This window comes from Oryx dammah, unplaced genomic scaffold (genome assembly GCF_014754425.2).
Source record: "Oryx dammah isolate SB20612 unplaced genomic scaffold, SCBI_Odam_1.1 HiC_scaffold_11077, whole genome shotgun sequence".
In the NCBI taxonomy this organism is placed as follows: domain Eukaryota; kingdom Metazoa; phylum Chordata; class Mammalia; order Artiodactyla; family Bovidae; genus Oryx; species Oryx dammah.
The window spans coordinates 1,371,750-1,399,343 of NW_024080471.1; the positions used below are offsets into that span (position 1 = coordinate 1,371,750).

The following is a 27,594-nucleotide window of genomic DNA, read 5'->3' on the forward strand; positions in this document are numbered from 1 at the left end:
GCCAGGCTCCAATAGTATGGGAATGGAGAACTTCCAGATGTTCAAGCTGGATTTAGAAACGGCAGAGGAACCAGAGATCAAATTACCAACATCCACTGGATCATAAAAAAGCAAGAGTATTCCAGAAAAATATCTATTTCTGCTTCATTGACTATGCTAAAGCCTTTGACTGTGTGGATCACAACAGACTGTGGAAAATTCCAGAAGAGATGGGAATACCAGATCACCTTACCTGCCCCCTGAGAAACCTGTATGCAGGTTAAGAAGCAACAGTTAGAACCAGACATGGAACAACAGACTGGTTCCAAATTGGGAAAGGAGGACGTCAAGGCTGTATATTGACACCCTGCTTATTTAATTTATATGCAGAGTATATCATGCGAAATGCAAGGCTGTATATGGCACAAGCTGGAATCAAGATTCCAGGGAGAAATATCAATAACCTCAGATATGCAGATGATACCACCCTAATCTCAGAAAGCGGAAAGGAACTAAAGAGCCTCTTGATGAAAGTGAAAGAGACGAGCGAAAAAGCTGACTTAAAACTCAACAATCAAAAAACTAAGATCATGGCATCTCTTCTCATCACTTCATGGCAAATAGATGGGGAAACAGTGAGAGACTATTTTCTTGGACTCCAAAATCACTGCAGATGGTGACTGCAGCCATGAAATTAAAAGATGCTTGCTCTTTGGAAGAAAAGCTATGGCAAATTAGACAGCATATTAAAAAGTAGAGACATTACTTTGTCAACAAAGGTTCATCTAGTCAAAACTGTTTTTCTAGTAGTCATGTATGGATGTGAGAGTTGGACCATAAAGAAAGACAGGCATCGAAAAACTGATGCTTTTGAACTGTGGTGTTGTAGAAGACTCTTGAGAGTCTCTTGGAATGCAAGGAGATAAAAACCAGTCAATCCTAAAGGAAATCAATCCTAAATATTCACTGGAAGGACTGATCCTGAAGCTTCAATATGCTGGCCAACTGATGAGAAGAGTCAACTCATTAAAAAAGACCCTGATGCTAGGAAAGACTAAAGGCAGGAGGAGAAGGGGACGACAGAGGAAGAGATGGCTGGATGGCATCCCCGACTCGATGGACATGAGTTTGAGCAAGCTTCAGGAGATGGTGATGGACAGGAAGGCCTGACGTGCTGTAGTCCATGGGGTCGCCAAGAGTCGGACACGACTGAGCGAGTGAACAACCTCTCATTTTTTAAGAGGAAAGATCCAATTGCAAAAAAATGCTTGTTTGTAAAAAATGAGCCAATTTTCATAAAGTGATAATACATAACTTGGCATAGACCAAATAGCCAAAAGTAGACATATGCTGTGTTCTTGTTTTATTTTTATTTCAGGCGAGACTTATTTTGCTTTAAGAGTAATTTCTGGCAACAAGATATAAAGAGAATGTAACTTCTCATTCCTGAAACCTCTCTATTACCTTTTGATAAAAATGTCTCTTAGGACCGAGGTTTGTATGAAAATGGCTATAATAAGCCACAAACCATGCTTTAGTGCCAATAGAAAGACCATTTGAAGAAGTGAGGGTGCTACTCTGACTTGTTTTCCTTAGCTAATGAGAAATACCACATGGTGGTTTGCTCATGTTTGCAACTGCAAAAGACTTCTTAAAAATAATCTAATTGCTACTGACAGGCCTGACAGATGTCACCGAGTTCTGTCCAGTGGTGCCGTAACAGGCAGAATAAAGCCAGGGAGATCCCACACGTGGCTGGGGCAACCATCAAAATCTCGTACCCATCTCTAGACCAAGACAGGAGTGTACGGCACCCTCATGGTGCTCAAATATGGTCCTAAACCATAGACAGTGTCGCAGTTATCACCAGCACACATTCCAGAAAGGAGGAATAGAAGACAGCTGGAACTGGGAGGGCAGCCAGCCCTACAGGCACCAGAGCTACAGACACAACTGAGACAGGGCTGAAACACTCAGGGGGAAGAAACAACGCAGGTTGCACCAGCTACGTAATTCAACCCGGACTACAAACTAGCTTTTAAAATGTGCGGGTCTGCCCTCCTACTGTGTTTCATCTCTCCTACTGAAATCCTGTCCATCCACCTATGTTACTATGGATATATGCCCTCCTTCAGGAGTCACTCATATAGATTGACTCTGTTCCTAACGCTGCAAAAGAAAACCAGTTACACAAGACACCCATTTGCATGAAATGGCCTAATAAGAATCCAGTGCATGGATGGACCTAGAGACTATCATACAAAGTGAAGTCAGACAGAGAAAGCTAAGTATCATATGGTATTGCTTATATGTGGAATCTAAAAATATGATACAAATGAACGTATTTACAAAAGGTAAGTAGAGTCACAGATGTAGGAAACAAACATGATTAAGGAGGGGAGGGATGTATAGGGAGATTGAGATTGACATATACACACACTGCTATATATAAAGTAAATAACAATTAGGATCTGCTGTATAGCACAGAGGAAGAGTCCACTCAATACCCTCTACTACTCAATACTCAATACGGGAAAAGAATCTGAAAAAGAATGAATACATGTATTTGTGTAACTGAATCACTTTGCTGTAATCTGAAACTAACATGACACACTAAGTCAACTGTACTCCAATAAAAACTTTAAAAGTAAATTTTTAAAGAAGAATCCAGTGCTGTGTAGAGCCATCTCCTGATACCACACCTGTTCCTCTAAGCTCAGCGTTTTTCAGCCTTGCACTGTTGACATTTTGTGTCAAATAATTCTCATTGTGGAGGCTGCCTTTTGCATTGTAGGATGTTTAGCATCATCCCTGGCCTCTACCCACCAGAAGCCAGTAGCACCACCTCCCACACGTGATAACCAAACTATCGCAACAGTGCTACCATGCCCCCGGGAATAAAATCAACCCAGCTTGAGAACCACGATACCAGGTAATAGTATACAAATCCTAGTGAAACCATTAATGGATTTTAAAAGAGAAAAGGAAGGAAAAATACTGTAAAAAGCACCAATAGAAATTAAAAACCGAGGTTGAAAGTAATTTTAAAGATGGTCATCCAGCAAGGTTCTAAAATGTGGGTAAGGACTGAGCATTGCATTTCTTCTTGAAGAAATAGTTAAGAAACATATTCTCAATCTGAGTTTTCCTAAATGAATGTGCTGGTGAATTTTTATTCCTCTGGTGAGCACTCACTCACCATGAGCACCTACACATGTGCTTAGGAGTGGAGAGAATGCCCTTGAATTTTGCAATCAAGGTTTCCAGCCTAACTCCATCATTTCAAGCCCTATGTATGACACTGAACAAGTTACACCATCTCTCCATCAGTCACTCATGTGCAGAGTAGGGATAACCATGGTCATTCGTGGAGGATTACTGTGAGGATAAAGAGAGAGAACACACCTGGGACAACACATATTACAAGGCAGACAAATCAAGAATAGTTTTGCCCTTCCTCCTCATGGGGTTTAACAAGGAAAAGGAGCTGTAGTTAGCAGGGATCTTGGGATGGCAATTTCTTCACTTTTAAAGGTAACTGACTTGAAATAAAACATCTGTTCAGGAACAAGACCACTGAGGGGAAAGGAGCTCTCTCCCCAGGAACAGGGTAACAGAGGCAGGTGAATTCAGAAAGCTTGTGACTTGGCTCCAGTCCCTTCTGGGGAACACAAAGGCATGATATACCATTTAACCATCCTTCTCCTCACATTCTTCTCCTTTTTTTAAATTTTACAAAAATTTTCATTAGTTCTTAAGAGATTTCATAGTGCTTTTAAACATACAACTAAGAAGTTATTGATAATACAGCATTATCTTTGCATATCATACACTTTTAAATGCTGATTAAAGTGTTGTGCCTAATATCTAGGACTATTTTTTAATATAGACTCTGTTTCTTAGACCGTCTCAGGAACACAGCAAAATTGATGCAAAGCACAGAGTGCTCATATGCCCCTCCCCACACACAGCCACTGGCTCCCCGACCATCAATATCACAAACCATTCTGTGGGTTTTGACAGATATAAGATGACATGTACTTACTATTTTAGATTATATCGTTTAGCTGCCCTAAAAGTCCTCTGTGTTCAGCCTATTCATCCTTCCCTCCTCCAAGTCCCTAGCAAATACTGACCACTAAATCTTTTTACCATCTCCATGTTTTTTACCTTCTAAAACGTTCATGGAATTGGAATCATACAGGATGCCTTACCAGTCTGCTATTTACTAACTGTAAAACCCAGGGCAAGTTATTTGACTTTATGAGCCTTAATTTTTTCACTTGTAAAATGAAAATACCATCACCTAACTTACATGGTGTTCTGATCAGGAAATAAGATTATTTACATAAAATATTTAGCAGAATGCTGTGCCCCAATTGGTCTCAATAAATGGCAGTAGCCAATATTACTATCGACATGTCAATGACATAACCAAATCCTAATTAAAATACCACAACCAAAACAAGTTTGGTCTGGAAGATAATCAGGAGGCTCTATCTTGTTGAGTCTCATTGACACACCTACTATGAACAGTACTAGAGTTTCATTCATTCAAGTTCCCATGAATGGCAGCCATCAGATCATTTTCCTTAAGTTTCCTTCCACTTCTCTGACTCGGGCTACTCAGACCGTGAAAAGCAGTTTGAGCCACATAAGCTTCAGCCACAAATCATGTCCACTTTCATTCACTTAGAGAGGTCTACAGGAAAGATATCAATAGTCAATTTTCTCAACAGTGAATGCTACTCCTGTGTGAGGGCTGTGATTCTAAATCTTTCTCCTACACAACACACCTTGGTGATATACATTCTCATCTCTATTTGTAGTTTCACTATGATCATGACTGAGTTACCGGACAATCTACAAATGCTGACTCAGTGTCCACCATGTACGGGTGTGGGCTTGCTCAGTCCTCTCCAACTCTTTGGGACCCCATGGACTGTGGCCCACCAGGCTCCTCCGGCCATGCAATTTTACCAGGCAAGAATACTGGACTGGGTTCCCATTATCTCCTCCAAGGGATCTTCCCAACCCAGGGATCAAACCTGCATTGGCTGCTTTCCCTGCACTGGCAGGTGGATTCTTCACCATTGAGCCACCAGAGAAGAGACACAACGGTGAACAAAATGCATGTACTGTTTACCATCTGAGGAACTAACTGCCTAGAATGGTGTGTTCTCTGACCTTTCTTTATCACCCATTTCACATTACGGCATGCACACCTGCTCACTCATGGCCAACTGTCTGCCACCCTATGCACTGGGGCCCGCCAGGCTCCTTTGTCCATAGGATTCTCCAGGCAAGAATACTGGAGTGGGTTGCCATTCTCTTCTCCAGGGGATTTTTCCCCACCTAGGGATCAAACCAGTGTGTCCTGCGTCTCCTGCAAAAGCAGGCAGATTCTTTTACCACCAAGTCACCTGGGAAGTCCCATTTCACACCATGACTGAATAATATATACATGTGTGTTTGTTCATACATAAAAACAGTGACAGACCTGACTAAAGGTTTCATGAAACGATGCTCTCACACTCTGAAGTTTGCTTCTCTAATCTGGTTGTGGTCTGTGTACATGCTGCTTGTGACCCCACAATACACAAATATCGTGGTCAAAACCCACCACTAGGAACACTGTCATCCATATGCTGTGCCAGGCCCTCTTTCTTCCCCCTACCCTTTGAGCAATAAATACCAAGGTAAAAGCATCATCAAGTCCCATGTGAACACACAACAGAAGCTTTAGTACTCTTGACAATACATTTTCCTCTGGAAAAAAATTAAGTGAAAAGTCTACATTTTTTCTCATGCCAAGATTCTATATTAGATGTTGCTTGTTCTGATGGAAGACAACCAACAATAATAAAGCCCCATAGAATTCTGATGATCTTCTTGTTTATTCCAGGAGGAAGAGAATGGCCAGACTTGGTGCCAAATGGCCTCCAAAACATCAGGCAACCCAGCCAACACCTTCCATTCCGGCTGTCTTGGGGCACTGAAACTGTCGTAAGAGAAACACTTGCAGACAACAGTTGCTATCACTTAGTTAAACTCTGCAGGACAACTCTTCCCAGAACAAAAGGCAATAAAGCTTTATTAATGCTGATCTTACTTACATGGAATTTGGCATTAAAACTTTAAACAATTTGTAGCCACATCCACCTTGGCTAGTCTAAGAAGACAGAGGACTGATAAGCAAATTAAAAGAAAGATTTTAAGAAAAATTTTTGTTTACCTATTTGAGGGAATAAGCCCATCTAACATCAAGGAGCATGCAGGATGATCATAACAACGCAATAAGTTCTCCTTACAAATCACTTTTATCTATTTGTTAAGGCAGCTTTGGCAGGACTTGTATTTAGCAAAACAGTCAAACTTGTTCAGAATGTAATCTGTACTTGAAGCTGCATTTATTTTAAAATAGGCTGTGATTCAGAATAACATTCAAAATTTTAATGAGTACCTGGACTCATTCTCTGTTAGTATGCTTCTTCAGTATTATACAATTATTATTAATTTTTGGCTGCACTGTGCAGCTTGTGGGATCTCAGTTTCCCAGCCAGGGACTGAACCTGCACCACAGCAGTGAAAGCCGGAATCCTAAACTCTACGCCACTGGGGAACTCCCAGAACTTTAATTCTGTTTCTTTCTCTTTTTTTGGTTGCACTGGGTCTTTTTTGCTTTGTGTGTGGGCTTTCTCTAGTTGCCAAGCAGGGGTTACTCTTCGTTACAGTGTGACGGCTTCTCATTGCAGTGGCTTCTCTTGCTGCTGAGCACAGGTGCTGAGGCATCCTGGCTTCAAGAGTCATGGCATGTGGGCTCAGTAGTTGCGGTTCAAGGCTCTAGAGTACAGGCTCAGCTGTTCTGGCACATAAGCTTAGTCGTCCCACAGCACGTGGACTCTTCCCAGACCCGGCATCGAACCCGTGTCCCCTGCACTGGCAGGTGGATTCTTATCTACTGCACTGCCAGGAAGTCCCTGAATTCTTAAATACTGCTCTCACATCAACAAACCTCGTCTTTCCATGGAAAGCAGAACCTTCTATTATTCTAAATCTAACAGTTGGAGAGATTTTTATTTTCTTCTACTCAAAACAAATTTATTCTATGCAGTAGAAATACTATGAATTACTTTATTTTCTTAATCATGGCCCCCATCAAGATAATCCTAGGCTTGCCTATCTGAATGCCCAATTGCCTACATAAATTTAAGATACTGAATCTTAAATTCTTAGTTCTTTTTGACTGAGGATTCAATCTCTCAATGATTTAAAACACTTGGGAATTTTTTTTTTTTAGTTTTATAGTCCCTGAGTTTATATCATTAAACATGCACTTCCCCAAAATGCCCTGCTTACTAAATGACAATGTTCCTAGTACATTTTTCCACTGTATTCTCTATGGTTAAAGGGAATGAAGAAAGGTAAAGGGGAGGATAAGGGGAGAGAAGAATGGGGTAGAAGGGTGACATGGAAGGAAGAGGGGCAGATGGAGGGGACAAACACCAGACAGTCTTGTACCCCAAATGACATCTCACACAGGCACTGAACAACGAGGTCACTGTCACTCTAAACTCACTCATGCTGACTGCAAAGAGGACACAGACATAACATTAATGAATCCATATAGATGCAGTTCTTTAGGAGCCAAGATGGACATTGTTCCAGAGAAGTGGCCGCTGAAGTATCCTGCCTGTTTTCCGATAGCAGTCATCAGCCATCCATTCCCTTTTGAACACATGGTCTCCCTAGTGACTAAATAATGGTATTTCCATATCAGATGGTGAGATTTTTGTTTCCGAAACTCAACCTTAAGAACCACCAGGGGAACTTGTGAAATATATGGATTTCCAGTCCCATCTCAGACCTACTAAACCTGAATCTCTAGTGTGTTGGTTGCTCAGTCATGTCCGACTCTTTGTGACCCCATGGGCTGGAGCCTGCCAGCTCCTCTGTCCATGGAATTCTCCAGGCAAGAATACTGGAGTGGGTTGCTGTTTCCTTCTCCAGAGAAGAATCTTAAGTTTCTTACATGATGGCAAATTCAGGATGCTGGCTTTCTGCCTTTCTGCCAAGCAGGATCCTACTAACACATCAACCCAAGGAGTCATACAGCTACTCACACATACAGCTGCTCCAATAAAGGATTGATGACTTGAAAAATAAAGTTTCGACAGGACTTCTTGAAAAATGCAGGACTAATTCCCATAAAGTAAAGAAAGGACAGACTATGGTAACAGTAGCCATGAAAAACATTTGTCTAGGCTCAAACATTCAATCAATAAGCATCATAAATCTAACAGTGAAATACAATACAAACACACGGCCGCACTGTCTCTCTGGCACACGAGGGATCATCTGCAAATTCCAAACCTTCACATCACCAAGGGACTTAGAAGTTAATAATCATCCAGAACATGGCATGAGTCCCTAGATACCTTTATATTCTTTGGTCTCTTGAATAATAATAGTTTGGAATGAAGAAAGCTTAAAATTAAGAACACTAACTCTTTTCTCAACAACATTCAGAGGTAAGAAAGGGTCAGATAAAAAAGCAAATAATTACCTTCTAAAGTGCCTCCTGCCACTTGACTTTTACTAAATACAAACTATAGTCACACAAATTTCATCTCTAAATCAGACCATTTTAAAAATATATGGGAATACACATATCAGGGATGTAAGCCAAAATGTAATTCAGCAGCTGTGTGTTTAAGCACTAAGGGCAAATCAAGTCAATGCTGAAGAGTGATTTCCTCTGAGGAACACTTTTTTTTCTTTCTTTCTTCCCTGAGCTCAATCTCTCTCTTTTGGCACATTCTGCTCATCATTCAGTATTGTGTACATTTATGGCACTTCATAAATAATAAAAAAATTGAAGGATGTCTTTAGACATAGGCCTTCAGGGATCAATTCTTAGGCATGATTCCAAAAGTTAACTTTAACCATGTGGAAATTATGCTAAATGCCCTCAAATGTACTGCTGAGATACTCTTATTTTCAAAGTGAAATGTATCATCACAGTGTGGAATAGAGTTGGCCACTGTGAATGGGTTAAATGGATCCATGACCAGAAACCAATCTAAAACATTATCTTAATCTATTCGATCCATATTATCTAACATCTCTAAAGTTGCAACCACATTTTAAATTTTAAAAAATGAATAAAATGAATAATTATCAGTTTCCCACGATAGGGGGACAAAAACTGTAGCATGGATAATGCAAGAGAATAAGCCATCCAAAATTATCTGGGATTGTTGTAATATTCATGTTTCCTTGGGGCTTTTCTTTAGGGACTGATCAAATTACATTTTTATTAGGCTAGTAATGAAACTCAGGTCGTTCTTTAAGTAAAAATACATGACAACACAGAAGGAGGCTCCAGTTCATGTTCAAATTCCAACTTTTCAAATGGCAGGCCAGGGAGTTTTGAACGGCTGCAAACAACCAAATAGGGAGGCAGCCAGCTAGTGGCAGCTTCTCCTTCCGCATAAGTATAGCACATCTCAGCCCAATGGAGATAGATATATCCTATGCTGCTGCTGCTAAGTTGCTTCAGTCGTGTCCGACTCTGTGCGATTCCACAGACGGCAGCCCACCAGGCTCCCCCGTCCCTGGGATTCTCCAGGCAAGAACACTGGAGTGGGTTGCCATTTCCTTCTCCAATGCATGAAAGTGAAAAGTGAAAGTGAAGTCGCTCAGTCGTGTCCGACCCTCAGCGACCCCATGGACTGCAGCCTTCCAGGCTCCTCTGTCCATGGGGTTTTCCAGGCAAGAGTACTGGAGTGGGGTACCATTGCCTTCTCCGAGATATATCCTATAACACTTAGCAAACGTAAGATTCCTACAAAGTTGTGACATTCCACTTGGAAATTCACTATGTTTTCTTAGGACTGTTTAGCATAAAAGCTTCCCTTTTCTTGCCACCGTGGTCACAAATATTGGAAGTAACAAGGTCAGGGTGTCAATAGGAATTCCAGTCCACTGAAGTCCAGATAACAACACTCGCAACAAGTTGAAAAATAACTTACATTCCAAGGGATGAGTAGCTCTAATAAAATGAGATTAAAAGAAGGCAATCTGGATGACCAGAAACAAGAAAGCTGACAAATCTTGCAGTGTTCAGCATCATTTAGCAATAAAGGTCATAGAGAGAAGGGGGCGCAAACACAAAACTCAACAGCAATAACAAAAAAGCTAGACCACAACAGACAGCTCACACCACCATTTTCTGAATTGCTTGGTGATGGTTCTCCATTATCTCCTATTGACTACGGGCATCTTTTAATAAGCATATGCAACAAAGCTTCTTGACACTGAGGTTATACAAAAAAAAAAGCTATCCATAATACATAATAATGAAAATATGAAAATAATATGTACTCTTGGAAGGAAACTAAGGGTCCTATGCTTTCATTTCTGACCATCCATGCACCAGTGAGTGTCCTCTAGGTTAAAGCAGAAGAAAAAAAAAAAGACAAGGAAAACGCTTGGCCTAAAAAAAAAATCCTGTGTGTTCTTTGCTGTGTGATAGACAAAGAGGAGAAGCAGCAGTCAGGAAAGGAAATCTAAGTTCCTATCAAATTGGAGATGAAAATAATCAACTGTTAAATCTGGGACATAAACAAGAAGTCTAAAGTGTAAACAGAGGGAGTCTGTGTGTTGAAAACACATTATTACGTGTGGGGAATTACCATGACTCATGGACACTAGATGGTCATCCTTGAAATCATAAGATGCTACAATAATCTTCTACAATAGCATATCTATTATTACAAAATACTTAAAAATATTATTCTGTTGTTGAATCAAAAAGTTATATGTTATTTTGCATTATGATAATCCTTCCCAAATACTGCTATGTAACAAATATTTGGGAACAACTATGATAAGGATAAAGGTTGATTTTAATTCCCAGGAAACCTGCGGATATTCCACAGTCTGCATTATCACAACCACCGATTTCTCCATCTCACATCATTTACCTTTCTTGGATTTGGCACCAATCTTCAGTTTTGATGGCCAAGCAATCTGAGTATTTGTTTCCTCCATGATCTGCAACAAAAATTTAGAGAAAAATATTGATTCGATTAAGAACTTGCATTTACAGGTAAGATTTTTTTCCCAGAAAAAAAAAAATATTTTCAAGTCCTTAGCATCAACTTGTTGCAACAAAATGACCTCTTTTTAAAACAATTCAAAAACAAAACAAAACCTTGTTGGAATGGGGGTGGAGAGTGGGGAGGGGAGACACACTTTTATAAGCCTTTAATCTATTAGAAATAGTCAAGTATATTTGTTACTCCCAGCATTCCTCTCTGTGATGCTCCAGAATTTTAACTTGTTGCCAAACCACCCGAGATGCTTGTGCTGAGTAAAATTCCCCCATGACAATCACCAGTGGATTGCAACACATCAAACACGATCCTTGTAATATAAAACGACATGGGATAGGCCTTACAAAATGAAGCGTTTTTGGTTTTTGTTTTTTTTTTTTTCCTGGAGAAAGAAAATAAACTTGCTTTGGGCACATTTGTGTTTCATTAAAACTGATGAAAATCCTCTAAACAGGACATTGCGTCATAAGGCTGCATTTCCCATCATCTTTTGCCTGATCTGAGATGGCATTTTTGCCACAGTTCCTTCCCACTTCCCAGGCAGCTAATACTGGCCAGAAGGACTGGAGATCCACTGTGCAAAAGCCCAAGGACAAGTGATGCAGGCAAGGTGTGCCCAGCAAAGGAAGTCCACGGTAAATGAGAGATGAGTGAATCACCAAGAAATGCTCATCCTTTCTATTATCACACAAATTAGCCTAGGTTATTGTTGACTTTCATACCATGAATATAAAATTCACTCAATAAATGAATAAAGCCAATAACTGACCTAATTCATAGGCAAATGACAGCAACTACCACTCGTAAGTCACTTGAGTGGGATAATATTTAATTTTTCATATGGATTTAGAGGTAACTAAACAAATTCATGGCAAAGGCAATGAAACTCATGAACACTGTAGTTAATAAAAAGTCCCTCTTCTCCCTCTGTATTGGCTATGTTCTGGGCATAAGGCTAAATGGTTAACATGTTAGCGGGCATCACTCTTCATTTAATCCCCTTTATCACAGCAGCAAAGAGCTTGCAGCAGATGTTTCAGCCTGCCAGCCCACAGAGGCATGCTGTCCACCCACTATAAGGTTTTTTTTAAATCTGAGCCAACATTTTTAAATCTGGGAATTTCACATAGACATTCAGGTTTCTGCTTCTCTGGAAAATGTGGCAAAATTAGCATCCGGAGCCCACACCCCAACGTGGCAAAATTCAGCTGGGCCTGAGGACCAGATGCCCCCTTTACCCAGGGTGAGGAGACCCTGTGCTGTCCCCCCACACCAACTCTCCCTGGGTCTCCCACAATGAGATCCCAAGCCACTTGCCCTTCTTGTCACTGTGTATTACTCACTTGCCATTTATCACGATGTTTGCACTTCTATACCCGTGTCTCTATTGAAAACTGAAAACCAAAACTAAAGTCACCCTGTCTTCACAAAGTCAAGGGGCTGCCCTGGCCCTGCAGGTAGGCAAGCCCATTGCCCCAACTCTCCAGATCCAGCCCCTGCCTCTACTCCTCCCATCTATGCTGTCCTATTCATGGGTTTCATTGTCTTCTCCATGAAATAAGAGAACTTATTTCTAAACAAGTTAGAAATAAGAACTTATTAATTTCTAAACTTAACTCTAAACCCATATTTTTTTATTTTATTTACCTTACAATACTGTATTGGTTTTGCCATACATCAACATGAATCCGCCACAGGTGAACACGTGTTTCCAATCCTGAAGTCCCCCTCCCACTTCCCTCCCCATACCATCTCTCTAGGTCATCCCAGTGCACCAGCCCCAAGCATCCTGTATCCTGCATCAAACCTAGACTGGCGATTCGTTTCTTATATGATATTATACACGTTTCAATGCCATTCTCCCAAATCATAGGTCCTCAGTAGTTATCTATAACTACTAAAAGACAAATATCATATGATATCACTTCAGGGCCCTGTGGCCCCGCCGGCCCCCCGCGGCCCCCCAGCCCCTCCTCATGCACCACCCCAACCACCTCTCTCTGTTTATCTTCCTCCTAACCCTTATCACAATCTGAGATTCTATTTTCTGTGTTTACTTGTTTATAGTTTGTCTCTGCAAAATAAAAGCTCTCTAAACCCTGCACACAGCAAGCACAGATTTATCTGGATAAATGAATCTTCCTAACACCCTTAGGAAGTAGATTTCTTTATTCCTCAAATAGCTGGGATGGAACAGAGTAGGGATAAATACTTTAGACAGCTGACAAAGACTTGGCCTTTTAACCACCATACTATATGCAATCTAGGACCTCTCTCTTTTAAAAAATGTGTCTAACACATTTGAAAATATGCTTTAGAATTTATGCAGACTGACTGGTTTTAACAACCTGCAAATATTTATCAAAAACCTACTTCGGTGCCATATTTATAATACTTAATAAAGAAGTTGCTCATCAAAGACAGTTGGAATATATAACTTTCTGAAACTTTCATCATTTGGAGAGTTTCCCAGAAATTACCTTGCATATCTCTTTTTATTAAACACCAATAGATGCTCCATAAAGAAAATAATTTGCCATAGAAAATATCTTAACAGCAGGTAACAGCTATTGAGTGGAAATGCCTTCTTTACACACACTTCCTCTAAACGTCACACCAGTCCAGTGTCTCTACAGTGCAGTGAAATGCGAAGACCCATAGCAATGAATAAGGAACAATTCCTGGTGTTCACAAGTTTACAGTCAAGTTCAGGGACACAGACAGACCATCAGAGGCAGTGGGCTGGGTGCTGGCACAGGGCCACTCACAAGGGTGGTTCTGGCTCCTACTGTGAAAGGTTGGGGTTGGAGGTAAAGTTAGTAAAGGGCTCCCCAAAATATAGCCTGCAAAGTCACTCAAGTCCTGACAGCCAAGTAAAAGCCAATTTATGAATGAGGTTATCAGTCACTAAATGAGGGCAGGAAGGCCCAATCAGGAGGGCTTTCTTATGGGTCATGTTTTATCACCTATTAGTTCCAGCTACTGTACACGTATCTTCAAAGTGACTAAAATTAGATAGAACATTTTCCTCTAAGATAGCTTAAGAGAGAAAATGGGAAATTAAGATCTTACTATCATATTGGTGGGGAAGCAGAAAGAGAATAATCTATATACTTTTGTGAATTAAATAATTTGGCTGTGTAATCCAGTAAATTATATCAGGTGCCATAATTATAATACTTAATAAAGAAGTTTCCTTGTCAAAGATGGTTGAAAGACATAACTTTCTAATATCTTAATCACTTGGAGAGCATCTTAGAAAGCATCCTGAGTTCAGAGGCAGAATTATAGTGCTAAGCAAGTCTGAGGCTCTGTTACTAGCACGTTTGGCTTAAAAAGATGCCCTAAGTGGTCGTCAGAACAAGCAGATAGGAGAACTGGCAAAGATGAGCTCAGGAAGCTTGTGGCGGAAATCAAAGTAGCCACAAAACCTCTGAGAAGAAAATGACTATCTTACATCTCAAGAAAAAAGGGGGGGGGGGGAATCCTAAAGTGAGTTTCAGCTAGTTCTTTCTTTTTAATCTTGCTATGGCCCTTGTTTCCACTTTCACAAAGCCAAAGCTCAAAGAAGAAACTACTAATTTTGAATCATGTTCTACAGACATTAAATCACACCTTAAATACTTTAAAGGCTTGTTTTAACCCATAAGTCTGGATGCTGTAACCTTAACAAAGCAGCTAATGAATGGAGGTCAGAGATAAAGTGAAAATTTCAGATAAAGGCAAAAATAAGACCTAGAAAGTTTACAGGTGAATTCCACACTTTAAAAAAAAGATGTTCCAGGGCTACCAGATAAGCCCTGACCTCAGGGCTTATCTTCGTTTTCACAGAGGCCTCGTCCTCGAGTTGAACAGCTTGGGTATAGACACAAATGATGTCAAAGTCGCTGAGGAGACTGGGCCGTGGATGCAACAAGTTCCTAGCGCATCTAAAGGGTCAGCACGCAGGGAAAGGAGATGAAAGGAGCAACTATCACAGGAGCTACAGGCAATCTCTCACCATCTTCACAAAATCCAGACATTTTTAATAGAGAACCACAAAACTAAAGTGACATTTTTCTGGAAAACAGGAAAGAACTCTGGAGCAGTTCATTCAGTGGATTTTATAATGTATGAAAACACTGACATCTTTCAAGAAAATGTATTTTCTACAAATGAATTAATCCTGCAAAACTTCACAAAGAAATCAATTCCCAGAAAACCATGACAAGCCCTAATTTTTAAATTGTTTTTAATTAATTTTTAAAGAATTTGTGCCTGTACCCTGTGGCATATGGGATCGTCATTCCCTGACCAGGGCTCAAACCCACACCCCCTGCATTGAGAAGGCAGAGTCTTAACCACTAGACTGCCAGGGTCCCTAAATGCCCTAATTTTCAAGCAAATCAGGATGATATCCAAAAACTTTCGTTTGCATTCAAGGAATAATTTCAATTAAATACCCAACTCCTGACCAACCTCTTTACAAAAAAATAAGTTGTTGATGTCCCCCAGTTGTGTAAAATTTGAACTGAAAGCTGGGAAACCTGCCTAAAATCACTAGTGCTTCCATGTGAAACTAAACCTATAAATACTCTGATGTCAGTTAAGCCAGGAATGCCTGGGTATGCAAAACCACAAAACCTTTGAGAAGAAAATGACTATCTTCTGTCTCAGGAAAAAAAAAAAAATCCTCAAATGAATTCCAGCTAGTTTTTTTCCCCCAATTGTATTATTGTTCTGGTTTCCACCTTAACAAAATCAGACCTTGAAGAACAAATATCTGATGTTGAGTCATTTTCAATAAATATTAAATGACACCTCAAATATTTTAAAGACTTGTTCTAACTGATAATTCTGGATGCTTCATGTTTATACCATCTCAATTAGGTCAGTGTTAGCTTCTGAGTATCTTCACTCTCACAAGAATCTCTTCTCAATTCTACTAATTTCTGCCAGGTTATATATAATAAGCAGCAATTCTATATGTCACAAAGAGAGAGGAGATTTTGGAGGAGTTGATCTAAAAATGCAATTATTTGAAAAATAACTCTTAAATTTCTGTCATTAGACTTGTACTAACAGGAAATTAATCATTAAAATGTAACTTAATTCTTATGCTAATCTCAGTTGTGATGAATTCCAAATATTTATAGTAAAAAATGGAGGAGGAAATGGCAATTCACTCCAATATTTGCCTGGAGGATTCCATGGATAGAGTCCATGGGGTCACAAAGAGTGGAACACGACTAAGTGAATGAGCATACATAGTAACAAAAGTATCTGACCTAACACAAATTTTAAAATATATGAAGCAATTAAAATTAAGATGACTGATATTAGAAAGAACACCTATTTCACTTTCAAAGGTTACTTCTTCATCATGAAAAATCTGTTGAAAATCGAATGCTATAAGTAGTTATGACTGATTTGAGGTGACGTACAGCAAAAACCAACACAACATTGTAAAGCAATTATCCTCTAATGGAAAAAAACAGAAAACTATGGATAGATAACAGTTTTGGAAGCTAAAGAGCCATCTTAAAGTTCTAATTCACATTTGCTTTTCACAAGCAGGGAGTAATTTCCCTGATCAAAGAGTAACAGCACTGCTTCTTATATTAAAAAGGTACCTAATAAAAATGGAATCCTATATTCTTACATTGGTTTTAGTTTTGGGGGAATAAGGGAAGGAAAGGAAGGTAACATTTATATAAGCTGGAATACGGAAGCTTTTTGTGATTGGTAGAAAGTTCTATCAGCTATTGAAAAAATGTCATCACGGATGTACATGGAAGCATTGAAATAATCTCACTTTCCTTAAATAACTTGCCAAAATTAGAATAAGATAAATAAGATAACCTAATCAAATTCTACAAGTAGCTTCATTCATGATAAAAATAATCTCTATTTCTATTCTTCAATAATAAGTCATAGATTTTTTTTCCCTCTCCAACAAATTCCACATTAGTACACCATGTAAAAAGAGAACATGTCTACAAATGCTCACTATACTACACATTCTGAAGGTCTGAAGCAATTATAGGATAATATCTTACAGATGAAGGAAACCTTTGCTAAACCAACAACATTCTACTAATGTGCTTATTTCACCAAATTCTTCAATCCAGACGTAAAGCTAAAAATCCACAGGTAAGTAATCAGCATCTCAGATCAACACGAGACAAATCTATTTACGCTGACTTTACTTGAAATATTTATTTTTGAACCAGGAAAAGAATGCTTGACATTTATACTCTAAGCTATTGAAAATTCATCCTTCAAAATGGCTACCAGCTGGGCACCACCTGCAGCCTGCTTCTTTAAGAGACCAACTCCTGTGTGCTCTATCTTCCCTGTGTTAGTATCAATGGAGAAATAAGGTCCACCTTCACAGAGGAGGCTGTCTGAACTCACTTCGTGTACTGACGGATTATGAGTCAATTTGCTGAACTTCAACATGAAGGGAGCTAAGTGAGAAAAGAGCAACTAGAAGCCACTGAAAGGTGGAGTTGGGAAACCAGTGAAGTCTCACATGAGGGCGTGTCTAAAAACTGAGGAGGGGACTTCCTGGTGGTCAGTGGTTAAGACTCTTGCGCTTCCACTGCAGCGGACACAAGTTCAATCCCTGGCTGGGGACCTAAGATCCTTGCGGGCCATGTGGTGCGTCAAAATAAACAAAAGCTGGGGATATTGATTTTGCTGAGACATTAGAGGTCTTTGTTATATTTCATTTTAAATCCAAGAAACGTATCTCAATGATTCAGTTATTCATCATCCCCAGAACATCTGCTCACATCTGCCTGATATTAACATACACTTTCCATGTACTCAAGATAATCTTATAAATCAGGTATGTGAAACCTTTTTTTAAAAAAAGGTAAACAGATGAGGAAAGCAGGATTCAAAGAGGTTAAGCAGCAGATAGGCATGTGGCAAAGCCCAGCTTGACAATAAGTGACTGACTCCCCAGGCAAGGGTGATTTCTGCTCACCTGGCTTGTGAAGGAAGGGAAGGCACCACATACTCAGGGAGGCTGCTGTCAGAACCTGCTGTGAACACGGAAGTGCTCACCAGCGGCAGCCTGGCTGCCCCTCGCATTCTGATTAATGACACAGTGACCCAGAAGTGGTCCCAGAACGGTTCAACCCAGGGAGGAATCCCCACCCCACGCATGTATGGAGAATGTGAGAAGCAATTTGGTTGTCACCGTGACACAAATGAGGGCCACACTGGCACTCAGCTGAACCTCCCACAAAGAGTGGGAATAGCCACTCAAGATACCCACAGAGGGATGTCCCTGGTGGTCCCACGATTAAGACTCCACACTTCAGTGCAAGGCTGCTGCTGCTAAGCTGCTAAATCACTTCAGTCGTGTCCGACTCTGTGCGACCCCACAGACGGCAGCCCACCAGGTTCCGCCGTCCCTGAGATTCTCCAGGCAAGAACACTAGCGTGGGTTGCCATTTCCTTCTCCAATGCGTGAAAGTGAAGTCGCTCAGTAGTGTCCGACCCTCAGCGACCCCATGGACTGCAGCCTTCCAGGCTCCTCCATCCATGGGGTTTTCCAGGCAAGAGTACTGGAATGGGTTGCCACTGCCTTTATGCAGGTTCAATCCCTAGTCTGGGAACTAAGACCTAACATGCCACACAGCCAAAAAAAAAACCAGATATCCATAGAGACAGTCCTGGCTTTGCACTGTTTTGATACATGGATTTTAGTTACCACAGTTCAGTTAGTGGTACTGTGGTGCTGGATAAGACTCTTGAGAGCTCCCTGAAAAGCAAGGAGATCAAAGCAGTCTATCCTAAAGGAAATCAACCCTGAATATTCATTGGAAGGACTAATGCTGAAGCTCCAATTCCTTGGCTACCTGATGTGAAGAGTCTACTCACTGGAAAAGATCCTGATGCTGGGAAAGATTGAAGGCAGGAGGAGAAGGGGATGACAGAGAACAAGATGCTCCAGGAGATGATAAAGGACAAGGAAGCCTGGAGTGCTGCAGTTCAACACCACCAAACCCCCAACAACACAACTTTATATTCCAGTTACCAGTCTATTCACTGTGATTTTGAGTAGCTGCATCAAATAGAAATTCCCCTGCCAGCTCTTCAGTACACAAATCACTACACATGTAACAGATGTTCAGCTTGATCAGTGACCAGTCACGCTGCTTCTTTCAAAGTCTGTCTGTGGTTACTCACAAGACATCTGTAATCAGTTCACGTACAGACAGCAAAGCAAGGAGTGGTGTGACTTTCTGTCTTCCAGTGATAAAACCAAAGGACATGAAAATGGATAACCCAAAGTGAAAACTGGTCAACAAAGATTAAAGTGAAGCAGAGAAGCAAAAGATTATACTGCTGGAACTGGAATTTAAATCCAGTATCAATGGGGACAGTATCAATAGCTAACAGTGAGAATTTTGACATTGATGCTGGATGTGAGACTTTGAATTCACAGCCAGAGAAACTTTGTGAAGACAGAAGTAACAACATCAAAGAATGAACGCAGTCATGACAAGAAGGATGAAGATGTCCCAAAGGAGATGATACCAGCCAAATAACTCATGTTAAAAAAAAAAAAACTCTGCAAGGGGGTTTCCCTGATGGCTTAGCGGTAAAGAATCCACCTGGAAATACAGGAGGACACACATTCGATCCTCGATCTGGAAAGATCCCACATGCCGCAGAGCCACTGAGCCTGTGCACCACAACTACTGAGACCGTTCTAGAGCCCGGAAGCTGTCACTACTGAAGCCCGCACGCCTAGAGCCCATGCTCGCAACAGGAGAAGCCGCCACAGCGAGGAGCCCACGCATAACTAGAGAATGCCCCTCGCTCGCTACAACTAGGGAAAAGCCTGCACGCAATGAAGACTCAGCACAAACCTAATTATTTAAAAAAAACTACGAAATTTCACAACTTTGAAAGTACAAAGGATAAGCTGTTGGAATTTGATTCAGACTTATCAGTTCAGTTCAGTCACTCAGTCGTGTCCACTCTTTGCGACCCCATGAATCGCAGCACGCCAGGCCTCCCTGTCCATCACCAACTCCCAGAGTTCACTCAGATACACATCCATCGAGTCGGTGATGCCCATCCAGCCGTCTCATCCTCTGTCGTCCCCTTCTCCTCCTGCCCCCAATCCCTCCCAGCATCAGAGTCTTTTCCAATGAATCAACTCTTCGCATGAGGTGTCCGAAGTACTGGAGCTTCAGCTTTAGCATCATTCCCTCCAAAGAAATCCCAGGGCTGATCTCCTTCAGAATGGACTGGTTGGATCTCCTTGCAGTCCAAGGGACTCTCAAGAGTCTTCTCCAACACCACAATTCAAAAGCATCAATTCTTCGGCGCTCAGCCTTCTTCACAGTCCAACTCTCACATCCATACATGACCACAGGAAAAACCATAGCCTTGACTAGACGGACCTTAGTCGGCAAAGTAATGTCTCTGCTTTTGAATATGCTATCTAGGTTGGTCATAACTTTTCTTCCAAGGAGTAAGCGTCTTTTAATTTCATGGCTGCAGTCACCATCTGCAGTGATTTTGGAGCCCCCCAAAAGAAAGTCTGACACTGTTTCCACTGTTTCCCCATCTATTTCCCATGAAGTGATGGGACCAGATGCCATGATCTTCGTTTTCTGAATGTTGAGCTTTAAGCCAACATCTTCACTCTCCACTTACTATGATAATTCAAGGCACAGAAAAGATGCTATCTCAATACTGTAAGTTATGCAATAAAAGAAAGCTAGCGCTGTTGCAACTTGACAAGATTTTACAAAGAAATGAAACACAATAGTTCTCAGTGTTTCTAATGTTTAAATACAATGTTCTGAATAATTATTAATTTTACTATTTTTTCATTTTCCTATAATTTATGATTGATAGGAAGAGATTTTTTTCTAATGTTTGACAAAATGTTTTAAAGGTTGCAGATCATTCCATTTTCCCATTGATTAGTAAAAGGGTTTTGCACAGTTTCAGTTTGCAAGCTTGTTTTTAGGGTCCCACATTACTATACAAGGTGAAGACAACTTTTTAACGCCCCACTGAAAATCACAGATAAGAGGTTTTAAACTATTTACACTACAGGCAAGTTTAAGCTCATTTATTTCAGAAAGTTCAAAGAACTCTTACTTATCAATTAAAACCTAGATGAAATGTGCCCTCCACTGTGAAAACTCCTCCAGCTTTCCCAGGCAAGGTTCAGCTCTCTCTCCCCATCCCCATTCTCACCTTGCTGTGCCAGCATGATCGTGCTTATTTCTTTGCTGAAATTACCAATCCCACAAATGAGTTGGGCTCCTGGTAGCCAACAGCTGTATTTTGACCTTTATCATGGGTGTATGGTCTAGATAACTTTATATTTTTAAGCTTTTTAAAATTTATTTTTATTGAAGTATAGTTGAAGAACAATGTTAATTACTGCTATATAGCAAAATGACTCAATTATACACATAGACATTCATTTTCGGGTTCTTTTCCACTATGGTTTATCATAGGATATTGAATACAGCTCCCTGTGTTATACAGTAGGACCTTGTCATTTATCCATTCTACGTTTGCATCTGCTAATCCCAAATCCCCGATCCAACCCTCTCCCACCCTCCACTCCCTCGGCAAGCACCAGACTGTTCTCTGTGTCCCGGATCCTGTTTCAGTTTCATAAATAGCTTCATTTATGTCGTATTTTAGACTCCACATATAAGTGATATAATATGCTATTAGGATCTCAATAAGCACTGGTAAAGTAATTAGCAGCGATGAGGAAGAAATTATGAAGGGAACAGAAAACGTTCCCTTTATATGAGATTTTCCAGTTACACAGCACATGCTGTAGCAGAGATAAGAGCCATTTACTCTACAAAGTCTCCTTAACTCATCCAAAATATGGTATTTTTGAGGAGTATGCTTATCAGAATAAATGAACTGAGTGAAAATTCATTAGGTGAAAGTAAATTCTAAATCGCTGACAAGATTCATTCTCCCAGGGTACAGCGGTATTATAATAGAGAAAAAAACTCTCCAATCAAAATGTCTGGAGTTGTGGGTTAAGTACAGTGAATGCAAGTTGGGCCAAGTGTAGGCTGTGTAAAGCAGGAAGCCTAACTTCTGTCATTTCTCTTCCAGCCTATGGCTGGCACCAGCTTGGGGAAAGGGGACACACTCCCATTTTAAAAGACAAGCCAAGTTTTCACATTAAATCTGATTTCTAAATGTTGGCACCTGTTTCAGTAACGTAACAAACATTTTGTGGGGAAAAAAGGCATGGTTCCCACTTCTTGATCTGTGCTCCAAACCAAGGAGAATTTTCATGGGATACGTGCTCAGCCACTTCAGCTGTGTCCGCCTCTGTGTGACCCCATGGACTGTAGCCTGCCAGCTCCTCTGTCCGTGTGATTCTCCAAGGCAAGAATACTGGAATGGGTTGCCATGCCCTCCTCCAGGGGATCTTCCCAACCCAGGGATCAACCTCACAGTTTCTCCTGCGTCTTCTGCATCACAGGCAGATTCTTTACCAATGAGCCACTTGGGAAGCCCTTTCATGGGGTATGAGTCCTTTATTTCTGATGACCTATGTTAGTAAAAACCTGGCTTCTCGGTTCCCCTGGGACATAAGGACCTATGATTCTTAAGACTATTTCATTTTCAAAGTATCCCTTTATTCCTCAGAAAGATTAACCAAATCTCTGTCTGACATCATGAGTAACTCTGAAGAGATTTATTAAACGTGAACTATCAGAGTTAGTTCACTCTGTTGTATAACTTGAGTGTAACAGTATATAACTGGGTTAAAATTGATATATTTAATAAAATCAAGTTACCAAGCTCTCACTGTTAATTTCCTAGCCTCTGATTTTTCACATGCCTGGTTAACTCCAGTTACACAAATCTACATTATAGGCTTTTTTAGATAATACATTTTACCACCCTGCTCATTTTAATCTTTTCAAAGTCAACAATCTTACTTAGCTCAGTAACCTCCAATGGCATTGATGCTGTTAAGGAATAAAAGATCAACAGAACACAGCAGCTCTATAATGGTGTCCCTGAGACATCAAAGAGATAAAATCCCATGCAGGCTATGCAATTGCAACAACTCTAAATGGAGTGTGTTCAGTGGATGAATATAAAAAAGCTTCATTTCTCTTTCATGTTGAATGGCCTGTGTGAATTGTCAAGGGGCTTGGTTCTACACACTGAGGGACTCGAGCTAAATGGAGGCGCTTCCATATTATAGTTGCCCATCTGGAATCCATGGCCTCCTGAGTCTCCCTTTGGGAGAAAAACAGGAAGAACCCTGCATCAATATTTTACTGCCTTGGTGTAAAAGAAAAACACGCTACTTCCCCCACAGCTCACTGACCATGACTATGTGTACATCTCTGCCAGACTCAAAGGGAGCTGGGACATGCAGGAGGCAATTAGAATACTTGGTGGGCACTGCTGTCTCATTACTGCCAGATAGTTCTTTAAAAGCTTCATTGTCCCATGCTTGAAGAACTTATTACAAAGTGAAACCTCCCCTTGCTCTTTTTTTTTTTTAATACTCCAGACCCATCACGTAGCCTTTTAAGCATATTTCCACTTGGGTATCTCACTAGCTTCTTAGACATGTTTAAACTGAACACAATCTTCTCCACGCAACTTGACACTATAAGTTGCCTAGCCAGGATCCAAATATCAACCCAATTATCTAGGAGTGCTGTCACTCCCATTGCCAGAGGTTAGTTTAAAAACCAGCATGTTAAAACTTAACAACAAAAAATACAAATAACTTCATCCAAAAATGGGCAAAGAACTTGAAAAGACGTATCTCCAACAAAGATACATAAATAGTTAATAAGCATATAGAAAGATGCTCAATATCACTGATCATTTAGTTAGTTTCGTTAAGTCACTTGGTCAGTCGTGTCCGAATCTTTGCAACCCCGTGGATTGTAGCCCACCAGGCTCCTCCGCCCATGGGATTCTCCAGGCAAGAATACTGGAGTGGGTTGCCATTTCCTTCTTCAGGGGATCTTCCCGACCCAGGGATCAAACCCAGGTCTCCCGCAATGCAGGCAGACGCTTTAACCTCTGAGCCACCAGGGAAGCCCACTGATCATTAGGGAAGTGCAAATCAAAAGTACTGACATGAGATACCACCTCCTACCCACAAGCATAGCTTACTATCAAAACACACACACGCAGAAAGTAACAAGCATTGGTAATGATGTGGATAAAATGAAACCCTCATGCACTATAGGTGAGAATATAAAATGGCACAGCTGCTGTAGAAAACACTACGATACTTTCTCAAAAGAGTAAATTTAGAATTAACATATGATTTAGCACTTCTGGGTATATATCAAAAAGCACTTAAATCAGGGACTCAAAGAGATATTTGTACCACGATCAACCATGTTCACAGTAGCACTATTCAAAGTAGCTAAAATATGGAAGCAACCCTAGTGTCCATCATTGGATGAACAGATAAGCAAAATGTGGTTTATATATACAATGGAATATTATCCAGCCTTAAAAAGGAAGGAAATTCTAACATATACTACAACATGGGATAAACCTTGAGGACATTATGCTAGGTGAAATAAGCCAGTCACAAAAATACAAATACTATGTGCTTCCCTTTATATGAGAAATGCAGAGTCAAAATCAGAGAGATAGAAAGTAGAATGGTGGTTTCCAGGGACTGCAGGAAGGAAGCAATGTGGAGGTATTCCTTTTGTGTGTGTGTATGTGTTCTTTAAGGCCTGCTTAGATGTTGGGCCTTTTTTTAAAATATAAATTTATTTATTTTAATTGGAGGCTAATTACAATATGGTAGTGGTTTTGCCATACATTGACATGAATACACCACGGGTATACACATGTTCCCCATCCTGAACCCCCCTCCCACCTCCCTCCCCATCCCATCCCTCTGGGTCATCCCAGTGCACCAGCCCCGAGCATCCTGTATCATGCATTGAACCTGGACTGGCGATTCGTTTCACATATGATATTATACATGTTTCAATGCCATTCTCCCAAATCATCCCACCCTCGCCCTCTCCCACAGAGTCCAAAAGACTGTTCAATACATCTGTGTCTCTTTTGCTATCTCACATACAGGGTTATCGTTACCATCTTTCTAAATTCCATATATATGCATTAGTATACTGTATTGGTATTTTTCTTTCTGGCTTACTTCACTCTGTATAATAGGCTCCAGTTTCATCCACCTCATTAGAACTGATTCAAATGCATTCTTTCTAATGGCTGAGTAATACTCCATTGTGGATATGTACCACAGCTTTCTTATCCATTCGTCTGCTGATGGACATGTAGGTTGCTTCCATGTCCTGGCTATTATAAACAGTGCTGTGATGAACATTGGGGTACACGTGTCTCTTTCAATTCTGGTTTCCTCGGTGTTTCCACTGCCCAGCAGTGGGATTGCTGGGTCGTATGGCAGTTCTGTTTCCAGTTTTTTAAGGAATCTCCACACTGTTCTCCTAGCGGCTGCGCTAGTTTGCATTCCTTAACAGGTACAGAGGTTCGGTTTTACTAGATGAAAAGAACTATGGAGCAGATGGTGGTGACGGCTGAACATTGTTGCTGTTGTTGTTCAGTCACTAAGTCACGTCTGACTCTCTGCTCTCTGCAACTCCACAGACCGCAGCACGCCAGGCTTCACTACCTCCCAGAGTTTGCTGAAACTCAGGTCCATTGAGTAGGTCCAACCATCTCATCTTCTGCCTCCCCCATCTCCTCTCATCATCAATCTTCCCCAGCATCAGGGTCTTTTCCAGTGAGTCGGTTCTTCACATCAGGTGGCCAAAGTATTGGATCCCGTCAACAACGTTAATGGATGTACTTAATATCACAGAAAGATACAATTAAAAATGGATAAAATGAAGTGACATCAGCTTCATGGGGGCACGAGACACGCTCTTTGTTTCTCCTCTTTTAATCTACAACAGTAAAACATCCATAACTCAACAAAGGTTTCTCTGCCCAACACACCAGGAAGCTGGAGACTTCCACACATCCGCACACCTGAAGGTGGGTGGACTAGAACACGGAGGAGGGGGAAGCAGGGGAAGAGCAGAGGCAGTGCCCGTGACCCCCGTCTCCCAGCCATGGCAGCTGAGCCTGCAGTTCCAGGGAACCCAGAAGCAGGAGGGGAATTGGGCAACGCAGCTCTGGCGTCCCAGCTCCAACAGCAACCCCCGCCAGGGAACTGAGGCCGCTGCAGCAGTAACAGCAGGACCTGCAACGCAGTTCCTCTAGCTGTTGCAGTGCCCATGTCTCCAGCCCCTTACTTGCAGCAACAGGCCCATGAACCCAACAACCCTAGCTACAGCAGAAGCATCCAACTCACCTCCCCATCCTTCCTACTACCCCCACCACAGCAGCTGCCTGCAACGCAGGGGACCCCAGACATGGCGGAAGTGCCCATCATCCCAGGGTTCCCAGCAGTGACACCAGCAGCAACCAAGCACCAGCAACCCCAGAGGCACACGCAACAACGAAGGCGCCAGGCAACACCCCTGCCAGAGAGGCAGCAGAGGATGCAAAGTGCCAATTCTCAAATGGAGCCAGAGGCACCTCAGGTAAGAGAAATCCAAAACTGGAGATATATCGCCACCTACTGAAAAACGAAAGAAAAGCCTCTACTTACCAACCTGTTGAATTAGAATTGAATGGAAAAAAGCTTTACCTAAAGACAGGTAAAAAGCACGAGCAGAGCAACAGCTCACCAAGCGCCATGAAAAAATCATGACACATAGTACCACATACACACACACAAAATGACTATTCTCCACAAATCAAACTTAAAGTCTGAATACTGAAATCTAAATGACAGAGAATTCAAAATAGCTGCCATGAAGAAACTTAACGAGCTATAAGAAGGTTCAGAAAGGCAGTTCAATGAGCTCTGCTGCTGCTACTGCTGCTGAGTCACTTCAGTCGTGTCCGACTCTGTGCGACCCCATAGACGGCAGCCCACCAGGCTCCCCCGTCCCTGGGATTCTCCAGGCAAGAACCCTGGAGTGGGTTGCCATTTCAATGAGCTCAGGAATAAATAAATAATGAACAGAAATAATACTTTGCCAAAAAGACTGAAACTCTGGAATTATAAAGAACCAAACAGAAATTCTGGAGCTGAAGAATTCAATAAATGAGACTTTTTTAATGTATTAGAAAGCACTGGAAACAGAACAGACCATATGGGAGATGGAATTAGTGAACTTGGATATAGAAATCTAGACATGACTTGGGTAGGAGAGAGAGTTATGATTTTTTTAAATGAGGAAATTCTAAAAGAACTGTCCATTAGGAAGGGCAAGATGTGTTTAAAGGGCAATATAAGGATAATGGGTATTCCAGAAAGAGAAGAGAGAGAGAAGGGAGCAGAAAGTTTATTTAAACAAATAATTGCTGAGAACTTCCCAAACCTGGGGAAGAAACTGGATATGCAAGTCAATTAAGCCAAAAGAATATCTAATTCTCTTGAAACAAAAAGACC

General features: G+C 41.1%; 1 protein-coding gene across 6 annotated transcripts in view; it reads right to left on the reverse strand.

The window, feature by feature from the left end:
- LOC120860451 (protein bicaudal C homolog 1) overlaps positions 1 to 27,594 on the reverse strand; it is a 354,826-nt gene that overhangs the window by 156,178 nt on the left and 171,054 nt on the right. For 5 of the 6 annotated variants that reach the window (XM_040236254.1, XM_040236253.1, XM_040236251.1 and 2 more), the window contains exon 3: positions 10,968 to 11,037. In XM_040236254.1, the coding sequence (XP_040092188.1) occupies positions 10,968 to 11,037 (70 nt within the window). Of the gene's footprint in view, positions 1 to 10,967; positions 11,038 to 26,712; positions 26,724 to 27,594 lie in introns of those variants that run through there. The other variant, XM_040236256.1, reaches the window with a different exon arrangement.